The 21,128-nt window shown below is 43.1% G+C and overlaps 1 protein-coding gene across 1 annotated transcript in view; it reads right to left on the reverse strand.

Annotated features, from left to right (window-relative positions):
• Window positions 1–19,947, reverse strand: part of ulk4 (unc-51 like kinase 4) — a 261,713-nt gene extending 241,766 nt beyond the window's left edge. Inside the window, exons 1-17 of the mRNA XM_046335393.1 lie at window positions 19,719–19,947; window positions 14,278–14,415; window positions 13,990–14,105; window positions 13,723–13,861; window positions 13,307–13,472; window positions 11,780–11,881; window positions 11,481–11,564; window positions 11,314–11,389; window positions 10,803–10,913; window positions 9,360–9,520; window positions 9,200–9,269; window positions 8,964–9,030; window positions 7,195–7,299; window positions 6,756–6,816; window positions 6,392–6,576; window positions 3,474–3,520; window positions 2,351–2,429 (exon numbers count right to left, since the gene is read on the reverse strand). Coding sequence (XP_046191349.1) covers window positions 2,351–2,429; window positions 3,474–3,520; window positions 6,392–6,576; window positions 6,756–6,816; window positions 7,195–7,299; window positions 8,964–9,030; window positions 9,200–9,269; window positions 9,360–9,520; window positions 10,803–10,913; window positions 11,314–11,389; window positions 11,481–11,564; window positions 11,780–11,881; window positions 13,307–13,472; window positions 13,723–13,861; window positions 13,990–14,105; window positions 14,278–14,415; window positions 19,719–19,724 — 1,713 coding nt within the window. The 5' untranslated portion in view covers window positions 19,725–19,947. The remainder of the gene's footprint in view (window positions 1–2,350; window positions 2,430–3,473; window positions 3,521–6,391; window positions 6,577–6,755; window positions 6,817–7,194; window positions 7,300–8,963; window positions 9,031–9,199; window positions 9,270–9,359; window positions 9,521–10,802; window positions 10,914–11,313; window positions 11,390–11,480; window positions 11,565–11,779; window positions 11,882–13,306; window positions 13,473–13,722; window positions 13,862–13,989; window positions 14,106–14,277; window positions 14,416–19,718) is intronic.
• Between the last annotated feature and the right edge of the window lie 1,181 nt (window positions 19,948–21,128).

A 21,128-nucleotide genomic window follows, 5' to 3' on the forward strand; every position in this document is an offset into this window, starting at 1 on the left:
TCTACCTACCGCTGGGTTACAGTGGCATCTGGTGATTCACCCCGGTACTTTCTCTCCTACCGCTGGGTTACAGTGGCATCTGGTGATTCACCCCGGTACTTTCTCTCCTACCGCTGGGTTACAGTGGCATCTGGTGATTCACCCGGTACTTTCTCTACCTACCGCTGGGTTACAGTGGCATCTGGTGATTCACCCTACCGCTACATTCACCCCGGTATCTCTCACTACCGCTGGGTTACAGTGGCATCTGGTGATTCTCTCACCTACCGCTGGGTTACAGTGGCATCTGGTGATTCACCTCTATCGGTACTTTTCAGTGGCATCTACCGCTGGGTTACAGTGGCATCTGGTGATTCACCCCGGTACTTTCTCTACCTACCGCTGGGTTACAGTGGCATCTGGTGATTCACCCCGGTACTTTCTCTACCTACCGCTGGGTTACAGTGGCATCTGGTGATTCACCCGGTACTTTCTCTCCTACCGCTGGGTTACAGTGGCATCTGGTGATTTCACCTACCGCTGGGTTACAGTGGCATCTGGTGATTCACCCCGGTACCGCTGGGTTACAGTGGCATCTGGTGATTCACCCCGGTACTTTCTCTACCTACCGCTGGGTTACAGTGGCATCTGGTGATTCACCCCGGTACTTTCTCTACCTACCGCTGGGTTACAGTGGCATCTGGTGATTCACCCCGGTACTTTCTCTACCTACCGCTGGGTTACAGTGGCATCTGGTGATTCACCCGGTACTTTCTCTACCTACCGCTGGGTTACAGTGGCATCTGGTGATTCACCCCGGTACTTTCTCTACCTACCGCTGGGTTACAGTGGCATCTGGTGATTCACCCCGGTACTTTCTCTACCTACCGCTGGGTTACAGTGGCATCTGGTGATTCACCCCGGTACTTTCTCTACCTACCGCTGGGATTACAGTGGCATCTGGTGATTCACCCCGGTACTTTCTCTACCTACCGCTGGGTTACAGTGGCATCTGGTGATTCACCCCGGTACTTTCTCTACCTACCGCTGGGTTACAGTGGCATCTGGTGATTCACCCCGGTACTTTCTCTCACTACCGCTGGGTTACAGTGGCATCTGGTGATTCACCCCGGTACTTTCTCTACCTACCGCTGGGTTACAGTGGCATCTGGTGATTCACCCCGGTACTTTCTCTCACTACCGCTGGGTTACAGTGGCATCTGGTGATTCACCCCGGTACTTTCTCTCACTACCGCTGGGTTACAGTGGCATCTGGTGATTCACCCCGGTACTTTCTCTCACTACCGCTGGGTTACAGTGGCATCTGGTGATTCACCCCGGTACTTTCTCTACCTACCGCTGGGTTACAGTGGCATCTGGTGATTCACCCCGGTACTTTCTCTACCTACCGCTCCCATTGGATGATCATAATGCTGCATAGAGACTAGACTTCTATGCCTCTGCTGCGATTAGTAACAGATTTAGGGGATTTTAATTCAACAGATTTGACTGTTGTTGTTGATGTTGTAGGGGTCTTTCACATAGTTAGAATTGTGTGTGTGTAAACGATTGTGAGATGTTTTATTGAGACTACTACACTGTCTGCTCTGGTTCTAACAGTTAAAGTGATGTTCAACTATTCAGCAGCTCATGGCTTTGACAGTTATATGTGATACACCGATCGAATCCCAAATGGCAGCCTATTCCCTACATAGTGCACTTTGACCAGAGCCCTATGCATTTGGGACACATACACCATTGATACATAGAGGACAAGCATAGGTGCTGTGACAACAGGGTGAAGGGGCCCGGGGCAGTGCTGCTGGACTATGCCAGTCTCAGCAGTGTGACAGACTATATCATTAACCTCAGCAGTGTGACAGACAGTACCACTAACCTCAGCAGTGTGACAGACAGTACCACTAACCTCAGCAGTGTGACAGACAGTACCACTAACCTCAGCAGTGTGACAGACAGTACCACTAACCTCAGCAGTGTGACAGACAGTGTGACAGACAGTACCACTAACCTCAGCAGTGTGACAGACAGTATCATTAACCTCAGCAGCATGACAGACAGTACCACTAACCTCAGCAGCGTGACAGACAGTACCACTAACCTCAGCAGTGTGACAGACAGTACCACTAACCTCAGCAGCGTGACAGACAGTACCACTAACCTCAGCAGTGTGACAGACAGCGTGACAAACAGTACCACTAACCTGAGCAGTGTGACAGACAGTACCACTAACCTCAGCAGTGTAACAGACAGTACCACTAACCTCAGCAGTGTGACAGACTATATCATTAACCTCAGCAGTGTAACAGACAGTACCACTAACCTCAGCAGCGTGACAGACAGTACCACTAACCTCAGTGATGGGGGTCTCCTCTCTGAGCTCAGTGCAGTGGGATGCCAGCAGCCCCAGCACCCGCATCACCTTAAACTTCCTGGAATACACACACACACACGCACACACACACGCACATGCACATGCACACACACACACAGGACACAGTTCTAACCATAAATATATGACACTGTTTTAACCTGAAATACAAAAACATCCATAGACATAGGCTACTAATGTCATAGTCTTCCTGGAATAGACAGACAGGTCTGGTGTAAATACATGGAAAACATACACAGAAATAACACTGCCCTTTTTTACATCATTTTTTCACTATTTAGTAATAAGTGTTGCTGTAATTATATTCATTTAATCTATACAACATCCTTTCTTAATTCCTTTCAAAAAAAATATAAATCACGTCAAAAGTGTTTTTATGATCCTGATGATGGACATCTCTCTACCAGTGATTTACAGCATATCCAGACCAGGCATCAGATCATTGTAAAGGCTAACAGTGATTTACAGCATATCCAGACCAGGCATCAGATCATTGTAAAGGCTAACAGTGATTTACAGCATATCCAGACCAGGCATCAGATCATTGTAAAGGCTAACAGTGATTTGCAGCATATCCAGACCAGGCATCAGATCATTGTAAAGGCTAACAGTGATTTACAGCATATCCAGACCAGGCATCAGATCATTGTAAAGGCTAACAGTGATTTACATCATATCCAGACCAGGCATCAGATCATTGTAAAGGCTAACAGTGATTTACAGCATATCCAGACCAGGCATCAGATCATCAGATCACTGGCGCATTGAGTGAGTGATTTACAGTGAGTGAGTGATGTGAGTGGTGAGTGAGGTGAGTGAGTGAGTGAGGTGAGTGAGTGAGTGGTGGTGAGTGAGTGAGTGAGTGAGTGAGTGAGTGAGTGAGTGAGTGAGTGAGTGAGTGAGTGAGTGAGTGAGTGAGTGAGTGAGTGAGTGAGTGAGTGAGTGAGTGAGTGAGTGAGTGAGTGAGTGATGTATGTATGTATGTATGTATGTATGTATGTATGTATGTATGTATGTATGTATGTATGTATGTATGTATGTATGTATGTATGGGGTCGGACAGGTGGAAGCTAAAGGAACTCACACATCCCAGTTAGGTGCTAGACGCAGCTGCTGGGTCAACACAGGGAACTGTCACAAATGGAGAGAACACAACAGCAGTTGGTTAACACTGCAATATATCTACTGTACATATCATTCTTAGTATATATTTCAGTGGATATATGCACAGATTGCATTTGGATTACTGATACAGTGTTATTTGCATTGTCAACTGGATTGGTTCTGACAGTCATGACTTCTTGACTTTATTTATTTATTTATTATTATTATTATTTGTGTACTTGATTGACATTTTTGCTGCACTGTTAGGAGCTGGTAACACAAGCATGTCGCTTCACCCACTATAACGTCTGTGTAGGTGACCAATAAGCTTTGATTTGACTGAACTACCAATGTCTAGGCCGCATCTCAAATGGTATCCTATGTCCTATGTAGTGCACTACTTTTGACCAGGGCCCATGCTATATAGGGAATAGGGTGACATTTGTGACGGACAATATGTGACGCACTTATATGTACAGTGCCTTCAGAAAGTATTCAGATCATGGACTTTTTCCACATTTTGTTACGTTACAGCCTTATTCTACAATTGATTAAATAAATACCCCATAATCACAAGGCGAAAACAGGTTTTTAGAAAAAATTAAAAACAGAAATACCTCATTTCCATAAAAGTATTCAGATCTTTTGCTATGAGACTGTAAATTGAGCTCAGGTGCACCCTGTTTCCATTGATCATCCTTTAGATGTTTCTACAACTTGATTAGAGTCCACCTGTGGTAAAATCAATTGATTGGACATGATTTGGAAAGGCAGACACCAGTCTAGATAAAGTCTCACAGTTGACAGAGCAAAAACCAAACCATGAGGTCAAAGGAATGGTCCGTAGAACTCTGGGACAGGATTGTGTGGAGGCACAGATCTGGGGAAGGATATCGAAACATTTCTGCAGCATTGCAGAGTTCCCCGTGAACACAGTGGCCTCCATCATTCTTAAGTTGAAGACGTTTGGAACCACCAAGACTCTTCCTAAAGCTGGCCGCTAGGCCGAACTGAGCAATCGGGGAAGAAGGGCATTTGTCAGGGAGGTGATCAAGAACCCAATGGTCACTCTGACAGAGCTCTAGAGTTCCTCTGTGGAGATAGGAGAACCTTCCAGAAGGACAACCATTTCGCAGCACTCCACCAATCAGGCCTTTATGGTAGAGTGGATTGAACCTGGGATCGAACCCGTTCCTGTAGTGATGCAGTGCCTTAAACCGCTGCACCACTCAGGATGATAGAAACAAGATTCTCTGGTCTGGTGAAACCAAGATAGAACTCTTTGGCCTGAATGCAAAGCATCACGTCTGGAGGAAACCTGGCACCATCCCTACAGTGAAACATGGTGGTGGCAGCATGGTGCTGTGGGGATGTTTTTCAGCGGCAGGGACTGGGAAACTTGTCATGATTGAGGCAAAGATGAACGGAGAAAAGTACAGAGAGATCCTTGATGAAAACCTGCTCCAGAGTGCTCAGGACCTCAGACAGAGGCGACGGTTCACCTTCCAACAGGACAACGACCCTAAGCACACAGCCAAGACAACGCAGGAGTGGCTTCGGGACAAGTCTCTGAATCTCCTTGAGTGGCCCATCCAGAGCCCGGACTTAAACCTGATCGCACATCTCTGGTGAGACCTGAAAATAGCTTTGCAAAAACACTCCCCATCCTACCTGACAGAGCTTGAGAGGATCTGCAGAGAAGAATGAGAGAAACTCCCAAATACAGGTGTGCCAAGCTTGTAGCATCATACCCAAGAAGACTCGAGGCTGTAATCGCTGTCAAATGTGCTTCAACAAAGTACTGAGTAAAAGGTCTGAATACTTATGTAAATGTGATATTTCAGTTCTTTATATTTAATAAATTAGCACAAATTTTAAAAATCTGTTTTTGCTTTGTCATTATTGTGTGTAGATTCATGAGGAAAAATAACAATTTAATAAATGTTTGAATAAGGCTGTAACGTAACAAAATGTGGAAAAAGTCAAGGGGCCTGAATACTTTCTGAAGGAATTACTTTTCCATGATTTTTTTCAGTCCAGTCGTCTTTCAGTAGTACAATACTGAATTAGTCAAGTTGCCAATACATCAGTCATAAACTCAGTCACGGCTGGCTATAGTGTCCGAATATGTCTAAAGAAATTATATACTAAAGACACCATGAGGTCTAATGATTGTGGTGATGTCATTTTCAGTTCAATCTGAGTGAGTGATGGAATGCCATCTAGTGGTTAATAGTTATAGAAATATATTTACTACGGTTGAATCAATCCTCAGTCTGGAAATTTCATTAATAAACAAATGAAGAGATTTGATCTTAAAAATTTCACCAGATTATGTCACAACGTAATACCTCATCACTGTAACGAGGAAGTAACTTTATGATATCTGTGCGTCCAAATGGAACCCTATTCCCTATATAGTGCAATACTTTTGACCAGACCTCTATAGACCCTGGGACGTCATTTGGGACATCCTCCTGGTCTTTGTGCTCTCATAAATAACTAGGGTCATTGAACATATTACAGCTGAGCGGATCTCAGTAATAAAAAGTAAAGGAAATAGGAAGTTCATTTTATTATCTTGAGGAAAGCTTCCCGCTGATCAACAGAGGCCAACACGTACTGTAGCTATGCTAAGGAGCTCGGGTCACATGGTAAATATAGGAACCCTTTGACGGCGTTGTAGTGCCGCGGCCTTTCACCTTTCTAACACTTGAGAAGCCTCAGCAAGGCCAGAGGTTGTGTTGTGATTCTAAGAATTCTCTTCTGAGAGCCTAAGTTCTGAACACTTAAATTAGCCTAGAGGGGCCCATGTCTTGTTAAAAGCAGCAGCCCTGGGAGGAATGGCAGGCATGCTGGGCATGTGGTCAGACCGTCAGGCAGCGACCCTTCCCTTACCAGCTCGGAGTTGATAAGCCTGGTAGCTGTGTCCTTGTGGGCAGCTATGGTACACAGATAGCAGAGGAGGTTGAGTTTAGAGCGGACCGCCGCCGTGGTCTTATCAGCCTGGGCCTCCAGAGAAGAGCACAGCTGCTGCAGAAACACCCTCCAGTCCTCAGAGCTCAGACAGGACAGCTTCTCATCTATAGGGGGGGTCAGAGGAGCTCAATAATCACACAGCCCAAACCGTTTTAGCTTTCTGTCTAACCTGTGTGTGTGTATATTAACACCTGCTAAACACCTGTCAATTTCAGAGTGTGTCCATGTGTTACTCAGCAGCGGCACAGCAGTGGAGACTTTCCTATTTGTTCTTCTTCATTACCTGAGTATGCTCGGACACACAAGGTCTTCAGGTCATATCGCACTGGAGCGGTCTTCAGAATCTGAAAAAATATACACATCTTTGTTTCTAGAATGTACAAGAGTTGTGGATTGCCCACCTCTGTTCTTAAGAACAAAGTCCAAAGCCGAGGACCCGTGATAGACAATGGGACGCTGGACTATCTGGTTCCGAGTCCACCGTCCATGGGGGACGCACAGCGGAACCGCGCACCTCCCTACAATCCCCCATCAGCATGGGCACTGGAACTATTGCTTAAATACAGGGAACGTTTTAATGTCACATTCACAAATACAGTGACATGCCTTTACATGAAAACTCAAAACCCAACAATGCAATAATTAATAACAATGTATTACTAGAAAGAAAACTTTTTTTTAATAGGAGAAAGAGCACAGTTACATGATGTAGTTTGTGGTACCTTTGGGTTGTCCATAATAGGTGTGACTGCCAGGTCAGAGTCAGTGTACACCAGGTCCTTTATACAGTAACTGATGTCATTCAGACCACTGGCCACCACACTGTCCTGGAGATGACAACGACCACAGTGATGTCATCATTACAAATGAGCACAATTACAGTATGTGATCATGTAGAACATCAAATCTAATCTCATTTTAATTGTCACATGCTTATACACAACAGGTGTACACTAACAGTGTAATACTTACTTCCCCAACCTTCCCAACCATGAACAGAGTTTTTCTTTTTAATAATACAAAAACAATAAAAAAATAAATCAATAACAAAGAATAAAGTCCATGTGTAAGGATACAAAAGAATAAATCCACAATGACTACTGATAACTTAGCTATAGAAATGCTACTAGTACTGAGTCCATGTGTAAGGATACGAGGTAAAGAATAAATCCGCAATGAGTACTGATAACTTAGCTATAGAAATGCTACTAGTACTGAGTCCATGTGTAAGGATACGAGGTAAAGAATAAATCCGCAATGAGTACTGATAACTTAGCTATAGAAATGCTACTAGTACTGAGTCCATGTGTAAGGATACGAGGTAAAGAATAAATCCGCAATGAGTACTGATAACTTAGCTATAGAAATGCTACTAGTACTGAGTCCATGTGTAAGGATACGAGGTAAAGAATAAATCCGCAATGAGTACTGATAACTTAGCTATAGAAATGCTACTAGTACTGAGTCCATGTGTAGGGATACGAGGTAGTTGAGGTAGATACTGTATGTACATATAGGTAGTTAGAAAGTAGTCAACAGGCAACAGGATAGATAAGTCAGGAGTTACTGCAGATAGTTAAATAGTTAACCAATAGCTACCCGGACTAACTATTTAGCAGTCTTAAGGTTTGGGGGTAGAAGCTGTTCAGGGTCCTGTTAGTTCCAGACTTGTTGTATGGGAACCGCTTGCTGTGCAGTAGCAGAGAGAACAGTCTATGACTTGGGTGGCTGGAGTCTTTGACCATTTTTAGGGCCTTCCTCTGACACTGCCTTGTATAGAGGTCCTGGATGGCAGGAAGCTGGGCCCCAGTGATGTACTGGGCCGTACACACTACCCTCTGTAGCGCCTTGAGGTTGGATGCCAAACAGTTGCCATACCAAGCACTGATGCAGCCAGTCAAGATGCTCTCAATGGTGCAGCTGTAGAACGTTTTGAGGATCTGAGGGCCCATGCCGAATATTTTCAGCCTCCTGAGGGGGAAGAGTCGTTGTTGTGCCTTCTTCACGACTGTGTTGGTGTGTGTGTGTAATTCCTTAGTAATGTGAACAGCAAGGAACTTGAAGCTATTGACCCACTCCACTACAGCCCAATAATCAAACATTACTCACACACCAGACTTTAAAACATCTCATAAATTAAAGTGGCTAAAGCGGCTAAATGAAAGTGAAGTTTGTAATACATAAGAATGTCCAATGTCTTTATGCTTACAGGAAATCCATCTGGAGAAAAAATATGCACTTCACTAAGAATGATGTAGAGGGCGCCAACGGTTAACAAACAACTGTAACCGAGAATAACCTTTCAAAATAATGAATTCTCAACTACCAGTTTCTGCAGTCTACAGGCGCCATGGTAATAGTCTGATTACTATTACCATGTTTCTGATTACAGACATCTCACAGAAAGATTACACTTCAAATGTAATTGTGGAGAAGGTTGCAGAGGTATGGCAGAGCTCTCCTTTGGCTATTTGATAAGAGAAGAACTCACTTGAGGTAATGGTGTCCTGTTGGGTGGATCTCTTGCAGTGCAACTCATTCTTGGAGTTGGACGAGAGCTGATTGATGAAAAAGATCACATAAAACATGCTTCATTTTGAGATTTTAAAAAACATTAATTTTTTTTAAAGACATGAGATTAGTATTTTCCAGTTTGACTTAGTCAAATTGTTGATCCAACACAATGTTCAGTAAATGATCAGAACAACTGGAGATGAACACTGATACCTGAGGAGGAATATGGACTCCCTGGTATCTTTGTCCAGTGCACTCTTTGGTCTAAGCTCTGTCATTTTGTCTAGGAGAAGGAGAAGAATAGAACTATGTTCAGACATAGCACCTACACTGTCATCAACATGTCTTCTTCCACCTTCCCAGAAAGCATTACCTAATCGGAATGATTTGTTGGGGTGCATGCGGACAGGCTCCTCTGCCCCTGCGGCCCCTCCCTGTACCCCTCTGTATCCCCCTCCTGGTCCCTGGGAGGTCGCTGAGACAGGTGTCACTGCTGATGACTGGCTAGAGGCACAGACACCACTCCTCCCCACACTGCAGCCAAACAAAAGGTCAGATATCAGCTAGTGCATATCAAATAGTAAACTAGTAAAACATCACCAGACTACAAACAGCAAGGAAACGCATGACCTTAGACTTATGTAACTACACAGTAATAAGACACCTATAGTAGCAACACTGTAGTTACAAAGAACCTGCTGTGTTATTACATGGTTATAGAGTTTAGAGGTATAGGTTATTACACAAGTGAAACTGTTATCTTATGCTCATGTTGCACTTAGTAAATCATATTCAACATCAGCAACACGTTTGTGTCTGTGTGTGTGTGTGCTCTGTGAAGTCCTTTGTCTTCCTCCCACTAACTGCTCACAGTACAACCCATCTGATCGGGCAGGTCCAGGCTCCATCCTGAACACACAGGCATGGTTTATGATAACATCAGACCAACATGCATTCTCAAGAAGTTATGTCATGAGAAAAGGCCGGGGAGGAAGATATGCAACTGCACAACAGTGTTTGGCGTTGAAACAGGTGAGACAGAGCTCCTCAAAGTTTATAAATTACCTGTCTATGTACATTAAACTAACATTGGCAGACAAATGCTTGCTGTACAAGTCCATTTCCTACAATTGCAGAACAAAGGTTTAGACTATAAAGGGATACTTTGGGATTTTGGCAATGAGGCCCTTAATCTACTTCCCCAGAGTCAGATGAACTTGTTGATACCATTTGTATGTACAGTATCTGCATCCAGTATGAAGAAAGTTAGAGGTAGTTTTGCAAACTAATGCTAACAAGCAGTCTATGGTATCTGTTAGCCTTATAGACTTCTAGTCGTTGTGCTAGCGCTAGTTAGCAACTTCCTTCAAAATGCATGCAGAGATAGAAAAATGCTATTCACGAGTTTATTGCCAAAATCCTGAAGTATCCCTTCAATAAAAAGCTACAATTCAGCATGTTACAAATCAACTTGGATTTGATTTGAAATTTGATTTGATGTTTAACATGTAATCCATGTCCAAACATGAAAGACCCAACATCATGCTTTGTGTTGAGGCCAGGGGACACAATTCGAGGAAATGGTGCATACCATCAGGGACTGTAATGAGGTAACTCCTTTGAGGAAACGAGACTGAGAGGCCTGTATTCACAAAGCATCTCAGAATAAGTGTACTGATCTAGGATCAGTTCCCTCCAGTCCATGTAATCTTATTAATTGTGATCTAAAAGGCAAAACAGATCCTAAATCAGCACTCCTACTCCGAGACGCTTTGTGAATAAATTCCCTGATGGTTATATGAAACATAAACATTACCTGGAGCTGAATGAGACATCTTCTTCTTCCTCCTCCTCCTCCTCGCTGGTGTGGACCTCAGAGAACACTCCTCTCCAGAATGGGTGGACCAGTAACTGAGTCCAGTTTATCCTGAGAAGAACAGTTAAAAACTGAAGTCTAATAAAACCCTCTCTTTCTGACCAAACTTATGTCGGCCCACTTGTCCTACACAGGTAGCCTCAGTGGTTAAGAGTGTTGGGCCGGTCACTGAAAGGTCGCTGCTTCGAATCCCTGAACTAGCAAGGTGGAAATCTGCCGGCAATTAAACCCCAACAACAACAACTGCTCCTTGGGCACCGATGACTTTGATTAAGGCAGCCCCCACACCGCTCTGATTTAAAGGGCTTGGGTTTCTGTTGAAGGCATTCAGTTGTGTAACTGACTAGGTATCGCCCATTCCAAAGGTCATATGTCAAAGGGATAATATGAATTATCCATCATAGAAACTTCAAACCAAGAATCTGATTTGGTGAAGGGAGTAGGGACGTACCTCTTCTGAGGGTCTTTCTGAAGCAAACCTTGAAGCAGGCTTTGGAACTCTTGTGTAGGCTTGCAGGAAGAAGCCCCTTTAACAACAAAGACAATATGGACTATAATTAAGATGCTCTTGTGACAATAAAAACATATTTTGTTAAGCAATAAAAATGGGCATTTTACCCGTTTGCCTTGGAGATTGAGGATCCTGAAGTAATATCAGCTCAATCAACTCAGAAAACGTCTCGGAGAAGAATGGTGGTTTTCCTGACAAATGACCGCAAAACAAGACAGAAGGTCTATTTAGGTATGAAATGAGTACTGTTATTAATGTCAATAAATCAAGTGATTTGATAGTCTGACTGCCTGTCTGTTTGTGCTACTGTGCCAACTACTTGTCACTAATTATAATGACAATGAGCAAAGGAGTTGGCAAGAGGACAAACAGATCTGGGACACAGCCCAAGTGATTTGATGAGTACCTGAAAACATCTCATAGAATATACAGCCCAGGGCCCACAGATCACTACTGATACTGTGGTCCCCCCCTTTGACCACCTCTGGTGCACAGTATATTGGAGACCCTGAAGAAAGACAAAGACATCTCCATTATACAACATATTGAAAACCGTGATATGATACAGGCATATGATATATGATATTGTGGCGACCCTGTGCCACTTGAGCATGCTTTTGTGACTTTGGGCCAGAAGGTTGAGGGTTCATCAACCACCGCAGGAAAGCTCACTCTCCCTGCCTGTTTCATTACACTGGGGTCAGAAGTTCCCTCTCCCTGCCTGTTTCATCCTGGGGTCAGAAGTTGGATCACTCCCTGCCTGTTTCATTACACTGGGGTCAGAAGTTGGCCTGTTTCATCCTGGGGTCAGAAGTCTCTCCCTGCCTGTTTCATTACACTGGGGTCAGAAGTTGGATCACTCTCCCTGCCTGTTTCATTACACTGGGGTCTTGGATCCCTCTCCCTGCCTGTTTCATTACACTGGGGTCCCTCTCCCTGCCTGTTTCATTACACTGGGGTTGAAGTTGGATCACTCTCCCTGCCTGTTTCATTACACTGGGGTCAGAAGTTGGATCACTCTCCCTGCCTGTTTCATTACACTGGGGTCCCTCTCCCTGCCTGTTTCATTACACTGGGGTCAAGTTGGATCATTACTCTCCCTGCCTGTTTCATTACACTGGGGTCAGAAGTTGGATCACTCTCCCTGCCTGTTTCATTACACTGGGGTCAGAAGGTGGATCCCTCTCCCTGCCTGTTTCATTACACTGGGGCCAGAAGTTGGATCCCTCTCCCTGCCTGTTTCATTACACTGGGGTCAGAAGTTGGATCCCACTTCTCTTCTGACACCAGTGTAATGAAACAGGCTGAGTTTGTCCTGCGAACAATGTAGCGACCCTGTGTAGCGACAATAGGATATGTGATAGAACATTCTAGTAAACATCCAATAAGTAAGGGATTATCAATGAGGGGCTATGTGTTCTATGGAAAATCAGGAACGACGCGCTAGTGGAGTGGAACTAACTTTCCACGCAGTTGCATTATTTTCCAGAGAATCCATTGAGTCCTGAGTTGATTATCCCTTTTATACCATGGCTATAATTTAACACATTTGCCGGTAGAAATGTGTTAATTTACCGGTAGAAATGTGTTCAACATCTACTGACGTAGCTAGCAAGTTTACTAGATAGCTACAGTAGTTGCCTTGGTAACCAAACAAACAGACTTCCTAGTTTAGCTAACCAAACCATCAGTCCTAGCTTGCTATTATGAGAATAGAATTCAACAATGCCAATAATGTTTTCAATTCGACTTATGCATTCAAAAGCAGCTCAAACATAGAACATGTAAGAATGAACTAAAGCCATTGAATTCTACCGTGGGGATATACCGTGCGTTATAGGGAAATTATGCACGCTCTAGAATGCCCTTGAAGCCAATCAGATACAAGTATTCAACAATGCCGTGGTATAACAATATGTACTGTAAGGGTCACCTTGGATTCTGCTCTTGATATTTCTTCTTGATGTGTTTTCTTTGCCATCCCCTCCACCGGTTTCCTCTGCTGTGACTAAAGCAAAAAACTCCTCCAGATTCTCCCCCTCAGCTTTAGACAGGCAGAAGTTAGAGTACTTCAAAGTGCCAGGGCCATCCAACAAGATCTATAGGAGGAAAAAACCACAAGGTCAGAATCAAATTCCATTGACTTCATGAAATCAAAACTGAGACACAGAATAAATGTTGGCTAGAAATAATCAGCATTGCTTAGTTGACAAAAGGAGCTCATTGGGTGTAAAGTGTTAGGATGGTTTGATCTATAAACTGTATTAAATGTCAGATGAGCCTCGATATAGAGTTGATTGTTTGACCAATTGAAAATGAGAGATTCAGGACATCTATACTGTACCGCACCTTGGAGGGAGTGAGGTCAGAGAACACGATACCAGCATCATGGATGTATCTCAAGCCTTTGACCAGATCGATGGCAAATTCCCTCACTACATCTTCTGACAGGCACTCATCCTGGGTGATGACTGACTCCAGTGAACCCCTAAAATGTAGAGAAATGATGAATGATTATTATTATCCTACTATTATACACTATCAAATCACATTCATGCTTTGTAAAACATAAAGGTAAAAGGTTGACATAAGGTAACGATGGTATTCTTACAGAACCAAATAAGCATCTCACCTGTGCACAGTTCCACTACAAGCCAAAGATGGTTGCTGGTTTCATACCACTCATAGAAGGTTACCACATTCTCATGTTTAATGTCATGAGTTAGCCGTACCTGTGGATACACCATGGGCTCAGTCGGTGTTCAAATCAAATCAAATTGTATTGGTCACATACACGTTTAGCAGATGTTATTGCGGGTGTAGCAAACTGCTTGTAAAATGTTACTCAGTCAAACCAGTTGAAAGGGATGTGTGTACTATTAGGAAGTGATGCTGGATACTTACGCGGTTAGTAATTTCATGTCTTTTTGACTTGTCACTGCAAATAATTGCAACAAAATTGATGCTCCCTTTCCTCCTCCCCTTATAAACCACTGACTTGGGTCCTGTTCCAATTTCCTCATACAGGATGAAGTTCTCCATCTGCACAGAAGATTCTCAAGTTAGGGAGAGTGGTTGGTCACTTTCTGGGGGTGAATAGCACATGTGTATAGGTTAGAACTAGTAAATGGCATTTGCATTAAGCTAGTTAAACTAGGTCGCTAACTGCTAGCTAATTTGCTAGGTAACGCTAACTTGAACTGTTTTACTGACAGAAGCAAGCTGTGCAGACCAACTGTACGGTCCATGCAAGCTCTATCATAAAACCAGACAGCACATTCCCATAAACAGAGAAACAGGTTAATACATGCAAGAATCCACAAACTAACTGTAACTATATCACGGACTAGTTCAATTGCTTTATAATAAAAATACATTTAAAGGCGCTATTTTTACCTTCAAATCCCCCCTTGAACTCAAACTCAAAGCGCGAAGTTTGTTACCGGATATCACTTTTGGATCATTTCAATCCTACTGTAGGGGGGTAAAAATACATGGTTTTAAGAAAAATGAAGCTAATCATTTTTATTTATCTTTTACATTTGATGGATGTAAAACTAATATTAAACTTTAAAAGTTGTATGAAAAGGATCCATAACAAGCATTTACTTGTGTCTTACTGTATTTCATTATTTTGCTTGAATACCTCTGACTGAGCTATTCCTTGGTTACCAGGATACAAGGAAGGACGCGGCGATAGTGCACACACAATGCAAGGTTACGCGTCTTCTTGTGTACAGAGACAGACAAAGCACAGAGTTTTCATACTGAAACATCTTTGGACAAAGCAGGCACACATAATGTTGACTGCCTACTCAAACTGTGGACATAGATCTAGCTAGCATTCGCAAATATGGTGATAGTTATTGGATCCATCCCTCCAACCTGGGTTAGACCCATAACCTAAAATATTATATTATATTTTATATAAATTAGCTAAATATTTTATTATATTGTTATATCCTGTGTAAAATAAATCCCTGGAACCTGATAGATTGTATAGTAGCTAACTCTCCCTTTCTTTCTCTAGTGCTCTGTCTGTTTGTCTGTCTGCCTGTCCCCACCCATCTCTGCCCACCTCCTGGTTCTCAGAAAACTCCTAACCTGACTTTGATAGCTATTGAGGGAAAACTGTAGAGGGGAAAGCAAGGTTAAATGCACAGGGCAGTGCACTTCAATCTGAACTGTTACTGAACTGGTGTGAACATGGAGGAGGTGAGGGCCCTGGCGGAGTGGTGCCTGGAAAATAACCTCTTCCTCAACTTCAACAAAATGAAGGAGCTGATCGTGGACTTCAGGAAACAGCAGAGGGAGCATGCCTCTATCCATATCGACTGGACCGCAGTGGAAAAGGTGGAAATCTTCAAGTTCCTCTGCGTACAAATCACTGACAATCTGAAATGGTCTACCCACACAGACAGTGTTGTGAAGAAGGCGCAACAGCGACCGAGAGACTGAAAAACAGCTTCTATCTCAAGGCCATCAGACTGTTAAATAGCCATCACTAGCCGGCTACCACCCGGTTACTCAACCCAGCACCTTAGAGGCTGCTGCTCCATATACATTGACATGGAATAACTGGTCACTTTAATAATGGAACACTAGTCATTTTAACAATGTTTATATACTGCTTTACTCATTTCGTATGTATATACTGTATTCAATTCTACTGTATTTTAGTCAATGCCACTTCAACTTTGCTCATCCTAATATTGATATATTTCTTAATTCCATTATTTTACTTTTAGATTTGTGTGTATTGTTGTGAATTGTTAGATACTACTGCACTGTTGGAGCGAGGAACACAAGCATTTAGCTACACCTGCAATAACATCTGCTAAATATGTGTATGTGACCAATAAAATGTGACTTGAATTGATTTTGAAGACATTAAGTGAAGCTTGTTGCCGGGTAGAGCAAGTAGATAAAGGTCAGATGTTCTTTTGAGTGGTCAAAGGGCCTTTTATTCTCTGGTGTTTTCAGACAACACACATACAGTAGGCATAATCTCTCTCCTTCTCTCTTTCCCTTACTCTTTCTCTCTGTGTGTGTGTGTGTGTGTGTGTGTGTGTGTGTGTGTGTGTGTGTGTGTGTGTGTGTGTGTGTGTGTGTGTGTGTGTGTGTGTGTGTGTGTGTGTGTGTGTGTGTGTGTGTGTGTGTGTGTGTGTGTGTGTGTGTGTGTGTGTGTGTGTGTGTGTGTGTGTGTGTGTGTGTGTGTGTGTGTGTGTGTGTGTGTGTGTGTGTGAGTGAGAGAGAGAGAGAGAGAGAGAGAGAGAGAGAGAGAGAGAGAGAGCATGCACATGCTTGCGTGTGTGACATATACAGATCAATGAAATAGGCCATGGAGGCAAAATAATTACAATATAGCTTTAACACTAGAGTGATAGATGTGCAGATGATGATATAGAGATACTGGGGTGCAAAAGAGCAAGAGGATAAATAACAATATGGGGATGAGGTAGTTGGTTGTGCTATTTACAGATTGGCTGTGTACAGGTACAGTGATCGGTAAGCTGCTCTGACAGCTGATGCTTCAAGTTAGAGAGGGAGATATAAGACTACAGCTTCAGTGATTTCTGCAATTTGTTCCAGTCATTGGCAGCAGAGAACTGGAAGGAAAGGCAGCCAAAGGAAGTGTTGGCTTTGGTGGTGACCAGTGAGATGTACCTGCTGGAGTGCTTGCTACGGGTGGGTGTTGCTATGGTGACCAGTAAGCTGAGATAAGGTAGATTATAGATGACCTGGAGCCAATGGGTTTGGTGACAAATATGTAGTGAGTGCCAGCCAACGAGAGCATACAGGTCGCAGTGGTGGGTAGTATATGGGGCTTTGGTGACAAAACTGATGGCACTGTGATAGACTACATCCAATTTACTGAGTAGAGTGTTAGAGGCTATTTTGTAAATTACATCGCTGAAGTCAAGGATTGGTAGAATAGTCAGTTTTACAAGGGTATGTTTGGCAGCATGAGTGAAGGAGGCTTTGTTGTGAAATAGGAAGCCGATTATAGATTTAATTTTGGATTGGAGATGCTTGATGTGAGTCTGGAAGGAGAGTTTACAGTCTAACCAGACACCTAGGTATTTGTAGTTGTCCACATATTCTAGGTCAGAACCGTCCAGAGTAGTGATGCTAGTCGGGCGGGAGGGTGCGTGCAGCAATCGGTTGAAGAGCATGCATTTATTTTTTACTTGCATTTAATAGCAGTTGGAGGCCACTGAAGTAGAGTTGTAATGGCATTGAAGCTCATCTGGAGGTTAGTTAACACAGTGTCCAACGAAGTGCCAGAGGTATACAGAATGGAGTGGATCAGAGAATCACCATCGCCAGACATCATGTATATATACAGAGAAAAGAGTCGGCTCGAGAATTGAACCCTGTGGCACCCCATAGAGACTGCCATAGAGAGGTCCGGACAACAGGCCCTCCGATTTGACACACTGAACTCTATCTGAAAAGTAGTTGGCGAACCAGTCGAGGCAGTCATTTGAGAAGCCAAGGCTATTGAGTCTGCTGATAAGAATGCAGTGATTAACACAGTCAAAGGCCAGGTAGATGAAGACGGCTGCACAGTACTGTCTTTTATTGATGGCCATGACCAGGTCGGAAACCAGATTGCATATTGGAGAAGGTACGGTGAGATTCGAAATGGTCGGTGATCTTGGCATTCGAAGATTTTAGAAAGGCAAGGCAGGATGGATATAGGACTGTAGCAGTTTGGGTCTAGAATGCTTTCCAATCTTTGGGGATCTCAGACAACACAAAAGAGAGGTTGAATAGGTTAGTAATAGGGGTTGCAAACACTTTCGGCAGATCATTTTAGAAAGAGAGGGTCCAGATTGTCTAGCCCAGCTGATTTCTAGAGATCCAGATTTTGCAGCTCTTTCAGAACATCAGCTGTCTGGATGTGGGTGTAGGCGAAGGGGGGCCTTGGGCAAGGTGATGCAGGGGGTGCTGAGATGTTGACCGGGTAGGGGTATTCAGGTGGAAAGCATGGCCAGCCGTAGAAAAAGGCTTATTGAAGTGATCGATTACCGTAGATTTATCGGTGGTGACAATGTTTCCTATCCTTAGTGCAGTGGGCAGCTGGGAGGAGGTGCTCTTATTCTCCATGGACTTTACAGTGTCCCAAAACATAGTGTTTCCACACAACCATATCTCCATGTCGGCCATCTGTGCTAATTAGTTATCTAGCCTAGCGTGTCTTCCTAACAACTGTGTAAATGTAACTGTGGAGAAAGTGTAGTTCGTCAACTGGCACACAGCTTATGGATCTGTGCAGTAGGCTAAGTGTATTGTTTTTATTTGAAATATTATTTCTCACTGATATGAAGGATAAGGAGCATATGTTTTGAAAACCGTTTTGCAAGTGATGATTATTGATGCTTCTAAACGTTAAAGCACAATGTCGGAATTGTAGTTCACACATCCAACAAAGTGCGAAGCTAACTGCTGAAAACCCAACAGATAACAAGGGTTTTCAAGAGCTACAGCACCCTCCAGCTGTGAGGAGAGTGATGTCATCATGTTCGATGCGTTCAAGTGGAATGTGCCACCGGTAGCGATCAGCGTGGATTTTGGACACACTCACACCCGGCTTTCTCTTCAACATTTCCAACTTCATGAAATCTACTTGAATACGATTCTGTGTTATAGTACTGCACAATTATTATTTTTTTAGCAATAACTTGGAGGCTTCTCTGAGACAGTGTACGCTAAACGAACCAAGAAAACGACACAGCATGCTGCGTGCGCTACTTTTCTTTCATCCATAGGCTACATTTGCTTCAGAAGTTTTCTCCCCAAATGTAAGCGACGGCGAAGGTGTTTTGTACGTTTCTTTGGTTGTTCATGCACTTTTACGTGTTGTACTATTTAGTATTTGTTCTACAAAACAGACCAACAGTTCCATGGACGATATTTGAGAAAAGCGGATGGTCTCCATTACGGAATACAATTGGCGACTGAATGAATTGAGGCCAAACACAGAAAGGAAACAGTTGATTCCGCTCTACGAACTGAAATCATTCGCATTCTTTGTCGCTATTCACGTGGTAAGTGTCATCACAGTTAATTGAGTATCGACTGCCTACAATTGGAAACATTGTGTCAATGTAAATAAATACTGATGTATGTAGCATTTGTGTTACACTACTACCTCATTTGCACACACTATATAGACTTTTTCTACGGTATTGTTGACTGTATGTTTGTTTATTCCATGTGTAACTCTGTGTCGAACTGCTTTGCTTTATCTTGGCCAGGTCGCAGTTGTAAATGAGAACTTGTTCTCAACTAGCCTACCTGGTTAAATAAAGGTGAAATAAAATAAATAGTTCACTGACCGACATTTTGACAGGTTACTTTATGTGCACGAGAGTTCCCCAGCTTCTAGTTCAGTAGAATGTGATGTGACATTCTGATTCCATTTCTCTCCCTCCTTAAATCCAGATGAAAAATCGAAGCCGTGTGTCTGGAGGCAGGGTTTAATAAGCTTTCTTATACAAAGCAGATTGTGATCTGATTACATTGTGATCTGATTACATTCAAGCTTTCTTAACGTTTAACTGAACCAAACACTTCGGCCTAATGGCTTGCTTTCTTCAAGGTATATTTGGTCAGTTTTTCATGCAGTGGCTGGTGGACTGGGATTCTTCTTCTTGAGGGTCACCGTGGACTATAAATGAAGCAATCGAGAAGGCACATGATCTGCCTGTAAACATACTCCCTATTAGTCAGTTTCATTCCAAAAATACTTTTAAACATTTTTTTTGTATCACAATGACACCTTCCTTTTATTTCCATTACATGAGCAGTGGGGTAATGGTTCTTAACCGCTGCATAGCCTAACACATATTGGTTAACTTTGTTCCTTGTCTCCAGATGTGCAAGCGTTCCACATTGCTGGCTATGTTTGACCATAGTACACCATCCCAGACTTTAAAAGCAGAGATGCTGAGGCCACCTGGACTATTTACATTGACCCCCCCTTTGTTTTTACTCTGCTGCTACTCGTTGTTTATTATCTATGCATAGTCTTTTTACTTTAGTTTTTACTTTAGTTTATTTAGTAAATGTTTTCTTAACCAACAATGCAGTTCAATAAATAGAGTTAAGGGCTTGTAATTAAGCATTTCACGGTAAGGTCTACCTCATTTTATCTGATTTTGATTTGCTCTTAGCTGTTCTCTCACACACACACACACACACACACACACACACACACACACACACACACACACACACACACACACAATTTCTAGCTGATACACTGGCATTTTGAGATCCAATATTCAAGGCCACATTAAGTTCAACCAATCATGTGTATCCTAATCATGCCCTATTGACCATTGTGAAACACGTGTCACATAGGTGCCCTTACTAAATCTCCCTGGTGTCTGAAAGTGAAAGCAGCCTATACTCTACTGGTGTGTGTGTGTGTGTGTGTGTGTGTGTGTGTGTGTCAGGATCAGCCGGGGCCATGCCATCCATGCGTGATTTATAATCCCTGTGTTTTAACAGATTGCATCCGAGCAGCTCAATAATTGTACCATCCCATTCCCTGCAGCAGAGAGAGATGATGGGTTGTATAACCAACCATACAGCTGAGCATTTGGACTGGATATTGTTCTTAGACATAGTTCGTTGATCTCAATGTGATTTAGTGTGGAGAGACTTTCGAGGGTCCATTGCTTTCCTACTCATTTCACAATCTCTGGGAAAAGCCACTGGCCTTTATTACGGTCTCTTGCATT

The sequence above is a fragment of the Oncorhynchus gorbuscha genome, unplaced genomic scaffold (assembly GCF_021184085.1).
Source record: "Oncorhynchus gorbuscha isolate QuinsamMale2020 ecotype Even-year unplaced genomic scaffold, OgorEven_v1.0 Un_scaffold_738, whole genome shotgun sequence".
Classification (NCBI taxonomy): domain Eukaryota; kingdom Metazoa; phylum Chordata; class Actinopteri; order Salmoniformes; family Salmonidae; genus Oncorhynchus; species Oncorhynchus gorbuscha.